This window comes from Psittacula echo, assembly GCF_963264785.1.
Source record: "Psittacula echo genome assembly, chromosome: 21".
Lineage (NCBI taxonomy): Eukaryota > Metazoa > Chordata > Aves > Psittaciformes > Psittacidae > Psittacula > Psittacula echo.
Genome location: NC_137757.1, coordinates 6751529 through 6772289, shown reverse-complemented (window position 1 = coordinate 6772289; position 20761 = coordinate 6751529). Strand labels below are relative to the sequence as shown.

The window sequence follows — 20761 nt, the reverse complement described above, 5'->3', positions numbered from 1 at the left end:
AAGCAATTCAAAAACAACACTGTGGAAAAATCTTATCTTTTCCCTGCCTTATCCAGGCATTTATCTAGGTCTGTTCTGCACTAGTTATCACCACATTATCTACATATTCTACAGTGTCTTTTTTAGCTATGTTAGTACATATGCAGTTCATGTGGAGTCAAAAGTAAGTCAGGTCTGAACAAGCTGGAAAACATCCTGCTCTAATTCAAATGCCCTATTTGAGTGGGCTGAGAGATGTCCACAGAACACACTGGGGCTGATCCAGTTTTAAATAGTCCACACTCACTGTCACCCCGTCATCTATCCATAGCATCAGCTTAAGCAAACCTTCCATCAGGGATAGATTCCAACAACATATGGTAGTACTATGATCTATTTTAATGACAGGATCTATTTCTAACAAAATATTTAGGTTAGTGGTCTGAAAGCATTTTCAGTTCCATGCTGGAAGTTCAAATATTTCCATCAACTCCCTAATGTACTTAAGAGAACCATGCAGTGAAATAAAACTGTTTGTTCCTGTTAGCATGCTTGAACAAGTTCCGTAAGTTTTTCATTTTATAAAATATTATGGAAATTGAACATGTACCCTCATGAAGTCCTAACGGTTTTGTCAAGTCTTGCAGCACTACTGGAATTCTCATGGTAATTGAGATTCTTCTGAATGCCCAAGCATGTGGAGTTGGGATTACATGAAAACAGAGGTTTAATTAAAACAAACAAACAACTCCCCACACAGGCTTTCTAAACTTCAGCCTCATAATGTGCAGGCAGTGCACTTGCTGGCTCAGAAACCAGAGGTCAATAAGAAAAAGCAAGTTTGTCCTGAAGATCTTAATTCATAAACCAGCCTCATCTTTTAAGGTCTTTCTCCTGACTTCTGGATACTTGAGTTTCTCAGCATTGTTGCTAATAGTTTAAGTAATTTATAAATATTTATATTCTAAGAGGACTATTGCCTCTTTTTTTCTCGCCCCCTCCAGATTTTCCGCCTTCCCAGAAAATCTCATTCAGAAACATGTGCATTGTCCGTGTTCAATGCACTGCCCATGCACAGCACATCAGTGCTGTTACATGCAGGCTTTTAGCACATCTGTGCCTGTGCAGTGGCCTTTTCTGCACAACATTCCCAGGTCCTGCCATCTACACAGGGCACTATGGATGTGTCCAAGGGAACCTTGACAAGTGGCAACTTCAATATAGATTATTTTTAGCTATTCAAAACCAATACCAATATAAAGTCATATTAAAATCTTTCATTGTTACTAAATTTTGTGCCCATTTAAAACATTAAAATGTTAATTCTTTTCTTCTGTGGCTATCTAAGGATAAAAGGACTCTTTGAATAATTACAAAGTTTCCCATCAAACTCACAGTTTACATATAACATCTTTTGCCATAAAAGAAATCCCAAATTCTTGAAAGAAATTTCACAAAATGACTCATCAATGGGAATTATTTTATGCTTGAGGACAAGGATTATTGTGTAAGTGAAAAGCATTATTCATAGCTTATTAAATTATTACATTAATTACTTCACTGTCCTTGGCATGCAGTCACTTCTGCAGAGAGGCTTGACAGGATTTCCTAAATGAATCCCAATATTATGCATCCAGCAGTCGAGGCCAGATGAAGGACAGTGTCTCTATATGCTGGCTTCATTTGCCATTGAAATGCAGCTGCCGCTTAATACCACCCTTTAATTGTGCAAATCAGATAAAGCTGGAAGCAGAGATTTCTCTCTAAGACAAAGTTTTAATTAGCAGTTAGATTATTTAAGTAGAAGGGAGAAGGTAACATGTTGTTCTTATGAATTCTTGTGGGTGCTGGTCAGGTTTGACACTGTTCACAATAAAAAAGGCAATAGTCTGTATCTTACACATAATTTCACATATTTTCTTAATAGGCCTATGCCTTGCTAACGTTTTGAATGTCTTAATTATTGGAAAGCGTGAAAATTAAAGGCAATGTTACAAAGCTTTAAATACTTAGGTTTTAACCTTGTAAGGTTACACTGATTTTTGCAGCCTAAATGTGACCTGCCAGGTATTTCAGGTTACAGAGACATGCAAATCTTCACGGGATTAAGTCCTCAGAGTCTGTAGAAACAACCCTTGTATGAACTTTTGATCAACACCAGATGAGGAAGAATGCGGCCAAATGTAAACCATCCATTCCAACATTAAAACCATGGCTGGTTTACAGTTGTACCAGCAGATGTTAAATTAATGACAAAATCACATGGCTCTTCATTCATGAGGGCTACAGCAGTGGCACAACAAACACAAACCAGACTGGTCTGTGCTCTCAGGCTGATTCCAATAAAGGAACAACCCAAATGTGCTGCAGATACTCCATGGCGTCTCCAAAACCACCATGCAACAGATTCAGCACAGGCAGGGAGCACTCTAGGCTCCACGGTGGTAGAGAATTAAAAGTGAATAGACTTGGGTTTGAAGGGTACATTAAAACTTTTCACTGCTTTATGTATGGAACTCAGTTTCTTTGATAAATTATGGTTCGTACTTGTGTTGAGCATCAAACAAACGAATACATACCCACTGCAACGGGAAAGCAGCGAGTCCACCATGTCAGCTTCCAGAGCGCTCCTGAAGGGAAGCTGCAATGATCCTGCTCTTCTCCACACCACTGGCTCCATCCCTCAGGGCAGCCTCACCATGGGTGCAGTGTCTTGGGAGAACAGGGAGCACCACGTGAGCCTCGCGCCATGGAGGTGTTGTGCCATGAGGTGTGTCGTGGTGTGGAGATGCAGCACGGGAGCACCATGTTGTAGCCAGACACGCTGGAGAGTCTTGGCTTGGTGGAGCAGGAGGTATGGTGAGGTGAGGCAACGGATGGCGAGAGATGCTGAGATGAGCTGTGTTGCGGTGAGGTAAGATGTGTTGAGGTGAGCTGTGGCGAGGTGTGTTGAGGTGAGGTAAGATGTGTCGAGGTGAGCTGTGGTGAGGTGTGTTGATGTGCGTTGAGGTTGTTGAGCGGTGGTGAGGTGCAGCTCATGGTGCTCCTGAAGCTCTCCACCACTATCGCCACCACAGCCTGTGCCTGGCGGCCATGCCACGAGGTCACAGCCCTGTGGCCACCATGAGGCCGGTCGAGGCCCACCAGGACCTGGCGCACCCGGGACCAGCCTGGCACCTCCTGCCCGGCCCCGCCCGGGTGACCCCGAGCACCCCCGCCCCCCTCGGGCCTGTGGGTCTCTGAGGGAGCTCCAGGCCTGGCCCTGCACCTCCCGCACCGCGCCTGCGCGGGGGGCGCAGGGAGGCGGGGCCGCGCGGTCGGCGCAGGCGCCGGGCGCATGCGCGCTGAGGCCCCGCGCTGGGCTTGTCGTTGCAGCTTTAAGAGGGCTCGCGGCCTGGCGGGTTTGGTCCCCCCCTCCCCTCAGCCGCCCTGAGGGAGCCGCGGCCCCTCCCGCCCCGCGCCAGCCCCGTCCTGCCGCAGCCCCGGCACCCCGCGGACCCCCCCACGGCGCCCCCCGGCAGGAGGTGAAGCTGAGCGGGAGAGAGCCCCGGCCCCTCGCCCCGGGCTGGGGACAAGTGAGGGGGGGGCGCAACATGGCGGAGGCCAAGGAGGAGGGGCCCGCCCCCCGTGCCAGGGTGAGTGGGGGGCGCGAGGGGAGGTCAAAGGGGCGGGAGGGGGCCCTGAGGGCCGGTCCTGCCGGGGCGGAGCTGCGGCCTCCCCTCGGTGCTGAGCGGCCGGGCCTTGAGGGGAGGGACACGGGCAGCCCCCGGACGCGGCTGTCCGGTCGCTGCAGCCGTGAGTAGGGCTGCCCCCTCCGTGCTGCGAGGCATGCTGCCCACTGAGGCTTGGTTAGCGTCCCTTGGTGCTCAGGGAGGAGTGTGTGGGCATCATTTCCGTGAGCGTCTTCGCCTCACCTGGATGATAAACTTACAGGTAGCTGGAATCCATCAGCACCACCAGTCTCCTGGTCTAAAACCCACTGTTCTTGCTGCTCTGTATAAACTCACTGTGATTGTCCATGTCAAACCATAGTCAAGATGGCAGTTTGATTCAGACTCAGGTCCTCGGGCTGTAACTGGTGTGAGCACCATCAGCTGCTGACCCTGTCATGTGGTCCTCCATCAGCATGTTACTGGGCACCCTCCTCTGCTGGAAGAAATATTTTGTCTTTTAACAAATGGAAGGGTCTTTGTGGTCCACACGTTGAAGTAACTATGGAAGAATAACTTTTTATCAGGGCTTGATATAATCTTGCAACAAGTGAAGTCCCCTTTCCTGCATCATGTAACTTTTGATTGAAAGCATCCCTGCAGGAATGAGGTTAAGTCACATCTGTGTGGAAGAGCCTATAGTCCAGTACAAGTCTCTTGAGCTGTCCACTTCCCTCTTCCCAAAGAAGAAGATGTTTTCCAATTTTCCAGCCTTGAGAAAGACAAGAACACTCAAGTTTTCCATTCCTATGCATGACAGCAGTTTAATTTGCTGAATTTATTTCAAGTAACGTGAAACTTGCGATTGTAGTAAAACTAGTTGTTGCTAAACAGAACAGTTGACCTTCCAGGTTCTGACTGGAGGAGCTGCACAGATGTTTGTCTCCTCTGCAGTTCTGAAATGAACATGGTCACTGAGTTGTCTCAGACCTGTGTCTTTTGGACACTTTCAGTTATTTATAAGCAAACCCAAAGAATTTTGTGTGGTTGCTCACAGATACTCCATAAATGTGTAAGCCTTTAGGAGATCAGGATCTTGGCTACCTCAAGAAGTTTAAAGCAAAGAGGCTTTATATAGGACAATAACTTAAGAAATTTTAAACTTCATTCACAGGAATTGAAATGTTAGTGATGTAAGGAAATACATCATGAGGACCGTCAAGTATTGGAAGAGGTTGCTCAGAAAGGTTATGCTCTACTGGTGTCCAGTGGTCTCTTCATGCTCCTTGCCATGATATGCTCAGTTTATCTGTCGTTACCTGGTATTGTCAGTGGAAAAAAAAGATTGCCTTTTTTCTTTTCAAGCTTGCCAATTATCTGCTAAGGAATAGCAAAAAAGTATTGTCAAGTTCATATCATCTTCATTGGCCTCAGAACAAATCATTTCTCTATCGGTTGGCTAATTATCCATGAGGTGGAAAGTCCAGAAGTCTCCATCAATTACTACTCCACCTGTCCCTCTACATGATGGCAAGCCTTATGCTGGTGGCATGGCTCATCCATGGAGGAAAGATCCAGGAAAGTGGAGTTGCCCCACACGAGTGAGGAAAGAGAAAGCACAATTTGCCAGTCTGGCTTGAAGGAAAATCCCTTCCTGGTCCCAAGTCTGCCAGTGAGATTAATCTTAATTGTGCCAGTAAGGTTCCTGTGAGATCTTAACAGAGAGTAGTAGCATCAGTGCACTGTGTTCTGTCAGTCTGTAACCTTCAGAATCTGAGAGGTGAATTTCCTCTTCTCTCCATTCCAAAACCAGTTTATGCACCAATAAGTTCTTGAGGACCATGGGGAGAAGTGAATCCTTCCCAGCTAATTGATTTACTGATGGAGGCTATGAAGAATGAGATTAACATACTGTAAATACAGGACACTTGTGCATCTTCCATTAAAGCCATAATTAATGAGGTCCTGGAAGACCCGTGTGTCCCATTTCTCTGTAGCTGTCCAGTTCCTATTTTACAGGAGGTCACAGTGATGGACTCTCCCAAATCCCGTACCTGAGGAATAATGAGCATTTCTTATAAAAAAACCTGTTTTCTTTCGTATGGAATAAACAAAGACTAATTTAATAACTTCTCCAGAGAGGAGCTGAGCAGGTGCTGGTGTGTTCAGGATTGTTCTTTTCAGTATTAAAATCTTTGGCAAATATTGTTATTCCAGAAGCGTTTAGGCTGGAACTGGCTCTTTGCCAGGCCCGTTGTGAGCAGTTGCTGTGTTTTAGCTCAATCCACCATAATGAGCCACAAAGTAAAACAGAAAGTTTTTGCCAGTGAAAGACTGACGTGGAGGTTTTGTCTAATTTTGATTTAATAGTATCTACAAAGTTTTTATGGCTAAATTCGTATTTTAGAGAAGGTTCATTTCTGCCCCAAATCAAAACTGTTGCATTTTTCTAAGGAAAAGACACCAACATATGTAACTTTTCATAGCTGCAAAATAATATCAAGATTAACTTGGAAGGTGCTTGTATGGGTTTTTTAATTAGTTTATACAAATATTTGTGGCAATTCAACTTTAATTTGCATATTGAATAATATACAATAATATCCTTGTCTTGAATGGTTGATACTTTGAATAGAATGATCTTTTATTTACGCCTGTAGGAGTGCTAACTCCTGTAATGTGACACTCCAGCTCTTGGAAATGAATTTGGTGTGAATAGGTGAACACCCGGTGGCTGCCTCAATAAAACAGCTTTAATTTTGCATGGCTTTAATTAAAAATTGAAGGATCTCCTCATTTAGAAAGGTTTGTGACGGAACTGCTCTTGAATGGTACAAAGACAGTGATGAGAACATTTCTCTGCAAAGGCTTGTGCATCTCTTAGGGGATGCTTTGATGGCAGTTTTGAATTCACCTTCTAAAAACCAAGTGTAACGGATTGCAGTTTTTCCCATGAGGACTTTTCCCATTTTATGAGATACAGAAAAGTCAAGTCAGCTCTTTATGCCCACCTTGAGGCTCTTTGTGTGATGAGGATAGTGGAAATGAATTCTGACGTTATGTCCACTTTTATCTCATGTAATGATTGTTGTATCCCACCATTTCTTCCAGACATTCCAATTAACAGTGGTTTTTCCCTGAGTTTATTGCAGTTTTTTGGTAACAAAACCAAAACTTAACTTTTACATTTGGTCCTTTTCCTTTTTGATAGGTGGTCCAGATTCAGAGAAGTGTTTGAAGTCTTCTAAGAGGTTGGAGAAGTTTAGTATCAATATCTGAGTCTTGGTCCTGAGTTTGCCAAGTGCTTGGTCCGAGATCAGGGTTGAGGAGAGTGTAGGAATAATTGCTTTCCATTTGCAATCTTTTTGTGCTTTCTGTACCCAGATAACAGTTACCTGTCTACTCTCACCCGGGTTCTCTGTACTCTTTCTGCCATCTGATGGGAATCTCTGAAAGATCCTCTGCACAGTCGTGGGGCAGGATGCATTGCTGCTGCAGGAATCTCTTCATTTCCTTTGGAAAAAGAGGGAACCTGAATCACTGGCCTAATAAACTAATGTTTAGTTGTCTAAATTTAGGTAAGAAGAGCCTGAGACAGAATTAGCACAACTGTACAGAGTTATTCCTACAGGAGAAATTTTGGAGTACTTGCTTTCTTTTATTATTTTTTTAATAACTTGTGTGGTTTTTTGAATCTTGATATTTGTTAAAACGGTCTGAAAAACATTTCATCTTTATTAAATGGCTTTATTTGCCCAAGAAAGCTTTTACGGAATACAGTTTAGTTAATGCAGATTATTAACAGGCCTTTATTATGCTTAATATTTCCTGGCAGGAGTTGTTATAGTGCTCTGCAAAAAAATTAAAACTTTCTGTGGTTTTTGGCCAAGTATCTGCTATCTCAAAATTGACTAGGTTGGTTAAATATGTTTTAAGACATATTGGGGTGAGGATTCCAATACAAGGCAAGTGTTAGCTCCATCACTTACCAGCAGGCAGAAGAGCCAAGCAGAGGTGGGGCAGTGGTTGAACTCTCACTCTGATGCTGTTTAAGTACTTGCAGGCATTTTGTGCAGTCTTGTTTGTTCATAGAACAGGGCAGTTCTTGGGGCTGCGTGAAGCCATCAGTCACAGGAGCTCTGATCACATAGTACCAGTGGCGTTTCTGTGGAGTTTTGCTGGTGTTCAGGCAGTTCATTCTCAAGAGCCTTGGTTACTTGTAATAATACCTGCAAAGAAGGTGGAACATCCAACTAAACTGCCTGTTGTAAGAACCACTTCTTCACAGGAAAAGAAATAGTAAAAGCCAGCCAGGGCAAAAACTACAAATGGGGCTGGAGTTGTAGGTTTTATGAGAGTTGGCAGCAAACTCTCACAATAACGGAAAGACTTGCAGAACGTAATGGTAGATAAGCTGATTCACTAGTGTGGGCTATTAACATCTAAACCATTCTGTGAAGGAGGGCTGATGATCCCCGCTGTGTTTATCAACAAGCAGAAGGTGCTATGTTTGTCAATTTGCCCAATTTGCATGAAAACCATCTTGTAGGCTTCCTTTTTGGGGACAGATTATAATGAAAAGCAGATGACTTCAGCTTATACCTTTCACTTTCTTTAAAGATCAATTGACAGAAGGTTGGAGGTTTTCCCCTTTTAGTAATGTAACTATTAGGAAGTCGTTACTGAGGTGGTTCATTATCCTCTTGGAGACATTGAGTAGAAGGATCTTTCTGAGGTTCTAGTGCTGGTCTTCCACCACAGATGCTTACCCTCACTGCTTCTTAGTTGTTTTATATGGACTGGTTTTCCCTTAAAAGATGTGGTGATGTCTCTCTCTTTAAAAGCTACTCAGCTTCTGAATTCAGTGGAATTAAGGGGATTGGGTGCTTTGTAGAACATGATCTTCTAAACAGCTATACTTCTGAAAGCTTGGCCAAAAGTATACATTTGTAATCTGGGCAGTGCTGTCTTCCTTGTGCTAAAATATGGAACTAAAATGAAATACTTGGTTTGGAGTAATTACCCGCTGAGTATCACAGCAGAAACATCCATTGTTATGATACGGACCCTGCTCTGATTTTGGTGATTTTTACATCCAGTTTGGTTTTTCTGACTTAGGCTGTGAGAAATGGGAATTTCCTTTATTTCAGCTCACTTACAGATTTAGTGTAACCAAAATCCCAGTGTCAGTGGTGGCTTTTAGAGTCTTCAACAGCAGCAGGAAAGTTCAGTGCATAGCCATAGTGAGGTTTTGAGGAGAGAAGTTCTTTGTTTTTAAAGGAAAGCCTTTCTTGTGGATGTCTTGGTTTGTTTGCTTGCTTGATGTGTGTTTGGTGTCTGGGTGTGTTTGCTAATTGCCAAAGCCCACACATCTAGCAGGCTTCAAATCAGCACATCAGACTGATGTCTTTCAGAAACCCATTGCAAGGTGAAGCATTCTTTGTGGAGCTGCTTCTTTCTCAGATCCATTTTGTGGGCACATGGGAGAAGGGCTCTGGGTTTTGTAGGTAGGTTAAAACCACTGATCATTCAGAGGAAGCAAGGCAAGCTTTAACTTTCTGTGTGTTGACAGACTCATCTACTTGCTCCTGTAGAGGCTGGTAACAGGCTGCAGCTTGTGTGTGCGTGTTGGGTGGATCTGGAACCATGAAGTCGACAGGGGCTTTGTTTGGCATTGGCCCGTGAATATTCAGGCAGCTCAGGGATGTCTGGAATAGCTGGGGACAGACAGGGGCAATACCTTGATGTGCTGAACCGTGTGCTGTCTGGTGAATCAGTCAGTATTCTAAAACCGCACAAGTGAAGGGCACCAGCATGTTCCTGAATCTTCTTTCCTGATACTTAAAGATTGAAGATGAAAATTGATGGTGAAGTTAGTGAGATGCTAAGGTATGACTGTGCTTCTTAAACAGAAAGATAGGGAGCCACAAGAAACTGAAAAATGCCTTTGTCTGTTTATGTGTAGAGATGGGTGTTCAGGATTTGCCTTTAAAAACGCCCGCCCCGGTCTCAATTTCATTCCACTTAGCCTCGATTAAAAATGATCTTTTGAAGTCTTGAGCGTGGCTCAGATGCCCAGGGAAGCCTCAAGGACTCAGAATCCTCCAGGCTCCCTCTCGGAGTCTCCCCGCCGGCGGCTCCGAACCCGTTCTGTCCTGTGAAGAGTCACGCGTGGTGCCCAGCAGCGCAGGGGCGCGGGTGTGGGCCCCGCGCTGGCCGCAGTCGGGGCTGCTAGGGGGCTCTGCAGGCCCCGCGCCGCACGCCGAGCTCTATGGCTAGCCTGACCCCGCCGGGTTCTCTTCCTGCCGCAGCCGTTCTTTTCCTGTAGCAGGTATCTGCAGCAGGCTGGCTTTGTTACCCTCTTCTCTTCCCTCCCTAGGTGCTCCAGAGGTAGGAATCGATAGGGCTGCCTTGTTTCGGTAGGAAGCAGCTCGGGGAGAGACCCGTTGCTTGATTCTGCTCATACCGCGGAGCTTTCCCGTAGCAGAGGTGCAGCGCGGCTGCCTGCTGCCTGGCATCCCGTCCAGGGGTGTCATGTGTAAAAGGTTAGGGGATGCTTCCTGAGCTCACCTCTCCCGCTTCAAGAATAGCGATTACAATTTCAATTACTTTTTTCTTTCAAGTTGTGTCTTCCTTATCAGTTTAATGATTTCTGAAGTTTAGGGGTGGGGGGAGGGTCGTGCTGTGTGTACGGGGACAGGGCAACTGTACAGACCAGACACTGAGAATCATCTCTGACTAATTTTAATTGCAGTTTTCTTAACATCTGCTTCCTTTCCACAGTTTGCTTACGGATGCAGTAAAACCTAGGGTCAAACTTCAAAAGGCCTGCTAGAAAGATACGTGCCTGTGTATGTAAAGTTGTGGTGCTGTTTTGTTCATTTTAAAGAAATCCTGTGGTTTGCAGTCAAAGCAAGGTTGTAGCCGTAGGCAGCTCTTCTCTTTATATTGCACCAAAATAATGTAGCAATTGTTTGATTTATGGATGCTGTGGCACCATTCGAGTATTGAACAGGTTTTTAGTTATTTTCTATTAGCACATTAGATTGAAGTGTAAACAGTGTTCTTCTGTCACCTGCTCCAAGCAAAGCCAGGTTAGTGCTGAGGATGTAGCACTGTTCCCCTGGAGTCCTATGTGCAGTTATTAAAAAACAGCAACATACCTAGTGGATTATTATTTTTTATATAAAAGCAATACTGTCTTTATATAAATAGTGATCTAAAGCAAAACACATTGATTCCAGGAATACCTGACTGTTTTGTCACCATTTCTGTATTCTTGTTTCCTTTATTTAGTGCAATCAGAGTGCTAGTGAGACAGAGTCACTAAGGAAAATGTATCCTAAACCATTTAATTTTGCTAATATCAAGCTTCAATTGTTCTGTCTTAAGCTCTTAGGGAATGTTCACTACTTAAAAGCACGAAGTATTACTAAGCTATTCTCTGGCAAAATACTAGCCAAAGTGCTTGAATGGAGGTGTTTTAAAATACGATGTCCTGGAGTTTTGTTGTACGGTGCAAGTGCTTTTTGAGAATCATGTTGAGGGGTTAAAGCTTAAAGTATTTTAACAGAAATCTTACTGTTCTTGATCCTTTCCACTCTGTAGTTATGTAGGACTTAATCTGGGATATTTGAGTGCCTTGTCTTTATTCTGTCAAAAGGACCCATAGGGAATGCCATCTGATGGATCAGGTTCGTGTTTGCCTCGAGGGTACTTTTATTCCACTAATGACCAAATCTTTAAAAATCTGAGCAGAAGAAATAAAGGGAATTAAGAGTGATGGCAACTGACCAGGAGTGGTGAGAGAGGGAATGCCTTGCAGAAATGAAATAGAAATAGGAAGGTGGGCCTTATTGTTTACATTTCTGTGTAATACAAGAGCAGTGAAAGCCAATTTATGTGACTGATTTAAGGTGATTTCATGTAACTTGATATACAAAATTTCCTTCTGAGATGGCATTAAACAAGATTGTAATAGGATTCAGGAAGGGAATAGAAATGTATGTAATTGAGGGACTATCCCACACTCATTCAGAAAAAAATGTATGAGCCCTCATCAAGGGCTTATGCCAGTTATAGACTGCTATGGAATGAGTAATTTTTGGGGGGAGGGGAGATATATATATGTATATATTTATGTGTATGCAAATACATGTGTATCCACATAGAAGCATACAAACACTTCCCCTAGTTTCCTCTCTTTGGTTTTATACCATGTGGGAGTTCTGATGCTGTTCACCATCTGAAACTAGATGGTGGTTAGATAAGACTGCTCATCAGATGCTGAAGTTCCTGTTATATAAATATTTCTAGTGAAAGCTTTTGACCACAGACATAGATCTTCCTCTGCATCTAAAACCTGTGAAAGGAAGAAAATATGATGATCTCTTTATTCTGGTAGCCTCACAAAAGAAAGAGAAAAGAAACAAAATAGGGTGAGTTTTTTTCCTAGGATGACCTTGTGGTTGGGAAGTGTTTTGGATTTCTTCCAGGTAGATTGTAAATGTTTTCTAACTTGTCCAAAATATTTCTGGTAGTCTCTAATGTGCTCTTGCAGGTGGCCCCTTGTGCTGACTTCAAATGAAACAGAGAGGTCCAGACTGCAAAATGTATTCTTTTCCTAATAACGGCGTTTCTGGTCTTGTCACCTATTAGTAAAAGATCTGTTATCTCCAGAGGAGGAGGAATACCCAGGGCTTGGATCTATAAGGTAACCGGGACTGTAGTAGAACCTGGAATACTTTTCCACAGGTGCTCTGGATCTCAAAAGAGTTAAAGAACTACTTTGATATAAACCTACTTCAAGAAAAGGATGAGCTAATGTTTCATCTCAGCTGAAAACTTCTCTTGCTTGACCTACAAATTGTCTGAGCCATTTTTGGAGAAGAAAGAGCATTGCTGACAAGAAGCAAGAAAAGCATCAAGGGAGGTCAGTGTAGAGAAAAGGACCCAGGCTATCTTGGTTTTGCCTCCCAGGGTTTCATATTCTGATATTATTATCAAATGGCAACAAGTTCCTCTTTCTGTTCTTCTACAAAACCAGTACAGCACCACTGTGTGTGTCCTCAGCATCTGGTGTTAGCACTAAGCATATCCACTATTTATGGGGATTCATTTGACACTGGTGTAAACTTGGTTGACTATTAGTGGACTTCCAGGTCAACATTAAACTTGCATCTCTGGACACATCCGAGGATCGTTATAGTTGTAGCAGGACTCAGGCCTTCCTGGAAGGTGTTTCCTTACTTTTTCCCTCTAAATAATTACCATGAATTGACTTGCATCAGCCTTGTAGAAATGTGTAACTTTCTTTTTTCCCTTGGGTTCTGTATTCCACTATTTCAACCTCAACTGCCTGTTCAGAGAAGCTGGAAAGTTTTGGTGAAGTATCAAAATGTCTTGATCTTCACAGTGCTGGAGAGATTCTTGCTATTCCATGTGTGTCATATTAAGCTGAAACAGTTAACTCTTCTTGTAGACCTGGAAGTGATAGTAGAGAGAGACTGATGGGCCTTTTGCTGTCAGGTGAACCTTGAGAAAATATGTTGTCGTCCTTTCTCGGAGCTGGCTGCTATCAAACTGATAGTTCCCATCACAGTCCTGTAGAATATTGGATTTATCAACTAAATGACTAGAGTTAAATGAAATTAGAGATCATCCCTTTGCTACCAAATCCCATTACTTTCCTTAAGATGGCTTAAGAATTGACGTGTGAGCAGGATCTACCAGAAAAGAAAGTGTTGAGCTGGAGACGTAGAGAAAGGAGAGATGACTTCAGTGAATTGCTGTTATCTTTTAGACAGAAGGGAAGGATGCTGATGAGTTGGACATTCTAAAGGAAACTTTAATTATGCCGGGTGCTCATAGTTCTTCAGACAGCAGTGCAGCATGCCATCAATTTTAGTGTCTGGCAGAGAATATTTAATATAAATGGATGTTTTGCACCGCTTTCAGCATTGTCAGCTGTTGTTCTGCAGTTACTCTCCCACTGACACCCATTGTCTTGTTACTGTCAGGAAGTTAACCATTACATTTCACTGTTCCTGGAAAGGGGACATTCCCTGGTAGGAAGATGAAACCTTCGGATCTGTGCAGCCCGTGTCAGTGGCAGCTGGATATGCTGCTGTTTTGCCATTTATATTGTTCAGAGGAAGTGAAGGATCACAGAGCATCAAAGGGGGAAGAATCTATGATCCTGACCTGGTACTCGTATGTCACGTAAAAGTGCAAATCTTGACATATCCTTCTCTCCCATCTCTCCTCCACCTTCTCTGGGGAGCAGTGCTAACTCTGAATTGTCATTGTGTCCTTTTTTTATGTACTTGTGAACCTGTTAGGGTAAACATGTCTTCTCAGTGATGTGAGAGTCTTAATCCATAGAACTTTGTTTGGGATGAGAAAAGGAGGAGGAGGAGTTGTGACCCTTCTTGTTGGTTTTGGTTTTCATCGGGTACTTTTTAGCAAAGTCCATGGCAGCTGACCAAGATAATGATACAGTGCTTTCCTTTTTACAGTTTGAAGATAAATCTGATGCGGTATTTGATATTACAGAAAAATGTAAGTATCTTTATTTATTTATATAAGGCCACAGTTTCGAAAACATTTCTTAGAAGTATCATTGCTGCTGAAAAAGACTGCCTTGCCCTTCTCCACGCCCTTGCTGCTCATTCCCTTCGTGCATTGCCTTCTCCACAAGTGTTGCAGGTGACATGAATTTAATGGGGTTTTTTGTTAGTTTTACTCAGTTCAGCTTCTGCTTCACTATGTGGTGAGTGGGACGGAACTGTTCCTTATGTCAGCAATGTTTTACCAGTAATGTTGGCCCAAGAAGGTTTAGAGTATTCAAGGAATTGCAGCATCAAACAGATTAGCAAAGGACACTTGCCCTCGTCCTTTGTTACACGTAAAGTTGGTGAATTTTCTGACTGTTTATGGGTTTTTTCTCCCTAGGTGGTGAAATTCTGGATGCAGAAATGTCGGAAGACACTGACAACAACCTAACACCTGCCCTCGACAGCATATCTTATGGAATACAGAATCGAGCAGGATCTGAAAACTCACTGCTGGATGATGATGATGATGATGATGATTTCTTCCTGAACTCTGGGGATCTTGCAGGCATACCCGTTGTGGGGAGTGACAACGAAGATGATCAGAATTTCACTCCAAAAGACACTCTTTCTTCAGCGATTTCTGATGAAGACCATTTGGAAGAGGGCAAGAGAGTTACAGATCATGACTTGGACAGTGAAAAAGAAATTCAGGTTCAGAATGCAATCCAGAAGGATCTCACTTCACCATTTGAGCAGGGCCCTGTATTTAAATCAACTCGGAAAGATTTTAGCATAACAAGAGATAATGGCAAAGAGACTTTTTCAGCAAAGGACAAGAATAGAGAAGGACAGTTTCAAGATCATGAAAAACGGTTGGAAAAAATCCCAAAAGATACGGATTCTAGATTGAAAAGCAGTTTTCTTGACAAAGCAGGTAACTGTTGACATCGTAGACCTGGCTACCCAGCAAAGAGGAAGAAAGAACTAGACAGAAATCAGCAATAGGGCTAGTTATTAAAAACACCATCTTGTTGAAGAGAATATGCAGAGCTGTACTCAGGGAAGCATTTTATAAAGAACCCTAAACCACGGTGAACTCTGGAGTAGAACCGTGAGTTGCAGAAGGGCCTGGCAGCATTAGGGGGGGTCTCATCTTCCACAGCTTGTTTCAAAGCCTCAACATATCCTTTATTGCTGTAGTTCCTTAAACAAAGCTGGGTGACAATTCAAGCTTCCTTTTGTTTTGTCCTCGCCATATTTTACAGACCTTGGACCTCCTTAAAGGAAAAGTTGATGAAGTTTAGTTTAAGTTGATAGCTGGGAAAGATTTTTTTGGAGCAAAGTACCGATTCATTATGAATGTGCACATATTTAAAGCAGCACGCATTTGATAGTATCAGCACGGAAAGGCTTGCTAGAAATGTGTTAGTGTCTGCAGGAAGTCAGCCAGAGAGTAGCTTGAGATCTGCTTTTCCTGGGAGAGTGCGCTCCTTCTGCCTCAGATACTTGTGTCTTGGACTTTGTCCAGCCAACATGGAGAGAACCAGAGATGCCTGTGATCTGTTTCTCATTTGAGGGAGCCTGACAGTCACCAGTAGTCTTGCTGCCCACACACTTGGTTTTGACTTCCCAAGCTCTGAAAGTTACAGTAGAAGAGTGAATGAAGGAGTTAGGAATAACCAGACTGGAATGTGTGATTTAATTGTATTCAGAAGACTGTATGGAGAGAGGGTTGGTCAGCAAGTGAGAGCCTCCTGGCTGCTTGTTCAGATTCACAGCTTACAATTCTGGTATTTAAACTTTGTATGTCCAGTAACAGCATCTTAAAATCAGTGCTTCCAGGTGGCACAAATGATACAGAAGCAATGCAGATGTTTTTAAAATAAAGAAAGAGTTAAAGATGTCTCATTACTTTTACCTTCAGGTCGAAATCAAGTGAGGAATATTTCTGTGTGAAAGATGTATTTCAGAAAATTGTAAATAGCTACAGTTACAAGGTTGTGGCTGAAAGCTGTGCAGCCTCGGGTAGAACACTCAGTAATTGAAACAGAAATAGTAAGTGCTCATAGGCAGCATCCAGGATCCAGGCAAATCCAGAATTTTTACAAGATATGTGCTAAAAAAGCTCCTGTTTCCTGGGAAAGAGGGCAAAAGCAAAAAAGAGTAGAACAGGAAAGAAAAGGATGGAAGTTGTTGCTCTGAAAGATATTCTGTGGTTTAAATGTTGAAACCCAGGAGAGTTCAGAACCCGCAGGGGTGTAGAAAATTCTGAAGGAACAGTTTGCCTCAGAATATCACAGCCATTTTTCTGGAATAGAAAAATAATGACCCAATAGAATAATAACAAAATGTCAATTCTCTTTAAGGAATACCATCTTATTTGCAGGGAGGAGAAAAGGAAGTAGTTTAACACTTCTGAGGTGCTGCCAGACTATGGGGTTGGGGATCAGCATGAGACTCTAGATAGCTTTAAAGGAAATGCATTGGAATCTGTATTCATTTATATTTAATGTATATGTTTTCCTCAGTTCATAATCAAGTAGAAGAAACATTACGGACGCAGTTAGCTCCACAAACTCCAGAAACTAACTTCAGGGTAAGCTATAGATCTTTCAACCACTTTTGCAAGTGCAGCAATATACTGGAATAATTCAAACTACGTATTTTGTATTTGAGTGTAAATTTTGAGTATCAGGAAAACTGATCTTCTGACTCTTAGCCATCTTTCCTACTTAAGCAGTGCATATTATTTTGTAAAAGTTTGCTGACCCTCTCTTTGGATTGAGGATTCTTTTGGTAGCCACTTTGATGTTCAGCATGGTCTGTCTGACTGGTGAGCCGAATCTAGACCTGGATGCATCCATCTGGCCTGCTGCTTTTTTTCCAGATGAGACAGGGAACAGCTTTATCAACAGGAGACACTGCCCAAACAACTGAATGCCCATACTGACAACCAACTTAAAGAGCTGGGTGGCTTCTGCTTTGTCCAGAGGAGTGAAAAGGATTGGGGGTGGGATGACAGAGGGTGCTGCAGGGAGGTAGAGGCAGCAGCTTGCTGCCCGTCGTGTCTCCCACCTTCCAGTGGCAGGACCCATTTCTCTTGGTCTGCAACAGAAACTCCCCTTGGTAGCAGCCCAGCTCCTAATGGCAGTTGCAGGAGGGTGAATTCTTTTTCATATTATTGTTTCAGGAGTCTAGCTACCTATTTTCTAGTAAGGAATCTATTGGACAAGAGCTGGGGAATTCCTTTGCACCAAATATTAGAATTAAGGAGGAGCCTTTGGATGACGAATATGATAAAGCTATGGCCCCACAGCAGGGACTGTTAGACAAAATTAAAGATGAACCTGATAATTCCGAGGTAAGTTTCCCATTGCATTTCTCATTTTGGTCTGACAACAGACCGCGTAAGCTGGATGTAAATTCAGCGATTTATTTGGTTTGTTGACCGAAATTTAACTAGTTTAGTAGAAGGATTTTTCCCTCTTAAGCTACCATGAAACCCAAATCCCCAACTTTTTGATGTCATGTTACCGTGTCACTGAAAATGTTTTGCTTTTCAGTTAGAGACAAGCAAAGTGCTGTAAAACTCTCATGATTGAATCTGTGGCAATATAGACAGTTTATCTCAACTTGGTCTCACTAGGAAATAAAATGCAGATCATGTTTCACTGAATACTTTGTGAGTAGTCAGAGAGATGTGTAGTTGAAATGACACATTGCTGCTACCCCCGTCTTAAAGGTTCTCTTTGCAAGCACAGTGGTTCGTTGTTTTTCTTGTTCTAAATTAACACTTATAGGTCCTACCTTAGCAAAGCATTCAAATACGTATAGGTCAGTGAAGTCAATTTAAGCATGTGTTCAAGAGACTTTCTCATTTGAGATTGACATTTTTAATGATGATATAGGGACAAGTCCACTAATTGCAAAATGGAGAAAGTCTGACCTACGGATTGAGTGGTGCTGGGGCGAGGATTGCTGAGCTCTAACTGGTCTCTTTGCCACTGGTTTGCTACGGGACACCAGGGAAGTGACCTGTGTTGCAGTTCCTGTCTCCTCACTGCTCACGTTTGGGTTACATGCCAAGCTTTACATGGAATTAAAGGTGTGCAGAACTTCCAAGAACATCCCACTTGCATCGGCACGAGAGTGCTGGTGTTCTTGTGCAGGCGTTAATTTTTCTACCATCAGTCTGTACTTCTGCTAAACCTCCTCTGCTCCCTGGGCCTATCTTCCCAATGTTTTTTCTTCTTTTCCCCTGATACTCTTGGTTTAATAAAATAAAGAAGCAAACAAAGTGTTTGAAACTATTGAGATTTCACTGCCCTTCTGATTTGTTCAGTGTCATGAGATTGTTTGGGTTTATTTTTCCTGAAGCGTATATAATGTCAAACCACGTGTAGGTTGGTTACATCTCTATTCTTTGTCCTCCCAGGGTGGCATCTGTTGTGTGGATTTGTGGGGAATGCAATGCAAGATGTCTGTGGTTATCAAAGATCGTATTAATAAGTAAAAGTGAAGACTTGAAGGATTTAAATATCTGTTGTGGTTTAGATGGACATTATCAAATACTGTATTGTCCAAAATATTAATTCCTGGAGTAAAATCCTGGTATCGTCAACTCTGCCTGATACTGGAGAAGTATGAGAACTGATGAAGGTTCATTTTGTTTTGCTTTAGATTGGAATTAATGTGGGGGTTTGTTGGTTTTTCATTCATTCTGAAAGAGAAGAGCATTTTTGGCTGTGACCAATGGTTGGAGCTGAACTTCTTGGCTTTCAACACAGTTTCACTCCTGTGAAACTATCCTTGATCATGCACAGTTGATGTCAGGATTCGCCTCTTATTGACTAAGGATAAAACTGCAGTTAAAATGCTTAAATCCTGTATGTCTGCAAAAAACTAGTTTTTAAATTGTTCTATTAAAAAAATGGTGCTTTAAACCCCATCATCATGGCATGCGCATGCACAACTTAAAGGCTTCTCTTGAGCTTTGAATGTTTCAGTCTGATGATGAATGAATACCATTGCCTGTACTCCCGGGAAACCTGTTGAGAAAGGGTTTGGTAGCCTTAGTATAGAAACTTGTCATTTTCCCACAGGAGTAAGAGAAGCATTAAGTTTAAGCATGTATTACATGGATGCTGGTGTGTGATTTTAGGAGATGGCTTAAGCTGAGGGAGGAGCTCGGTGCCACTGAGAAGTGAGAGCTTAACTTTGCTCAGTGATTTTGAATTGGCTTACCTTGCACCCAGACAGCAGCTGTGAATTGAGCTCAGTCATAACATGACATCATGCCTCACTACTCTCAGATGACTGTAAGTAGGTTAAATCTTACCATCTCTGGAGTTCCAAGAGATTATGCTTTTCAGCCTATTAAGATTTACATGTAGAGTGTTACAAGCTGCTTTATGGTTCACATTTCTATGGAGAGCATGAAGCATGGTGTCAAAGTATGAATAGCTGCTGTGGAGTAAGCTAGTAATTTACAGTATGTCAGCTACTCCACAAGTGACTGCCTGCAGGGATTTTCTCATCTTGCAGGAAGTGTAAGGTTATTCCCATCTCACTGAAGCCAGGCAGAGCAGGGACTGTGATGGTCTGCCTGTAGTGGTGCCAGCTTTGGTTTGCTGAGAAGCTTCACCTTAGGCTACTCTGAGGTACTTAACTCATGGTTGAGTACCAAATGCTTCTTACCATCTAGGTCCCAGTCTCTATTTCATTATGATCATCTATTAATGTGAAGACAAAGTTGGTTTCACAGGATAGGAGCAAGGACAGCAGAACACTTCTAGATGGGAAGTGTGTGTGATGGAAAGCAGAGGATTCCCTTAAGCTTTGTCTGGGTGAATTCTGAGGTGTCTTGGAGTACGGCTGGCAAGGGGACTGCACCAGCAGCCGTGCTTTTCTGTTTCCACATGAGACCCTGGATTGTAGTTTGCTGTGAGCCTCTGGGCAGGTTGTGTGTGTGGCTGTCATACAGCAACTTCTGTAAACCTGGCCTTTGGAGGAGGCATAGGGGACTCTCTTGTCCTTAAGATTGAATACAACATTATGAAAGAATGAATGAATGAAGGAATGTAACCTGTTTTTACATGTGTGTATTTGTTCTCCTTTTCCTTTCCTTTTGTTTTAGGAGTACGGCCAACAGCCAAAATCTCAGGAAGGGGAGCTGAAAATCAGTGCCGTATTTTCAGTCAGTGGCAGTCCTCTTGGTAAGGAATAGCCAAGACTTAACGTTATTTATATCTGTAAAATATGTCACCTTTGCAAATAGCCTTGCAGGTTATTCTGGACTTCATTTGCTCCGTCTGACCCCAGTAGGAAAACAGAACTAGTTTGTTTTAGAAACAATGAAATTCAGAAATTCTAAAACGATTGTATTTGAGGCATAGGAAAATTGACTGGTTTTTAGGGATGTTAAAAGTGTGTTCTCAGTCTTAAGAGTAGTTGAAAACGAGCACAGAGCATGTAATTATGGAGACTTCATCTGCTATTTAATTCTCCTTTAGACCCTGACAACCCACGTGAAGTCCTAAGCTTTGTGCTTGCCCCCTGCACACAAGTGAGTTGTGT

General features: G+C 42.7%; 1 protein-coding gene across 9 annotated transcripts in view; it reads left to right on the top strand.

Moving 5' to 3' along the window:
- Positions 1-3360: 3360 nt before the first annotated feature.
- The window catches only part of LOC308228756 (zinc finger MYM-type protein 4), a 34988-nt gene continuing 17587 nt past the window's right edge, over positions 3361-20761 (top strand). For 4 of the 9 annotated variants that reach the window (XR_013958253.1, XM_080632303.1, XM_080632302.1 and 1 more), the window contains exons 1-6: positions 3361-3614; positions 14147-14189; positions 14583-15119; positions 16714-16781; positions 17376-17546; positions 20322-20400. Coding sequence is in view for 7 of the 9 variants with exons in the window: in XM_080632303.1 (XP_080488429.1) it covers positions 3573-3614; positions 14147-14189; positions 14583-15119; positions 16714-16781; positions 17376-17546; positions 20322-20400 (940 nt within the window). In the remaining 2 variants the exon portion in view is untranslated. Of the gene's footprint in view, positions 3615-12189; positions 12343-14146; positions 14190-14582; positions 15120-16713; positions 16782-17375; positions 17547-17649; positions 18291-20321; positions 20401-20761 lie in introns of those variants that run through there. The other 5 variants (XM_080632304.1, XM_080632305.1, XM_080632307.1 and 2 more) reach the window with 5 other exon arrangements.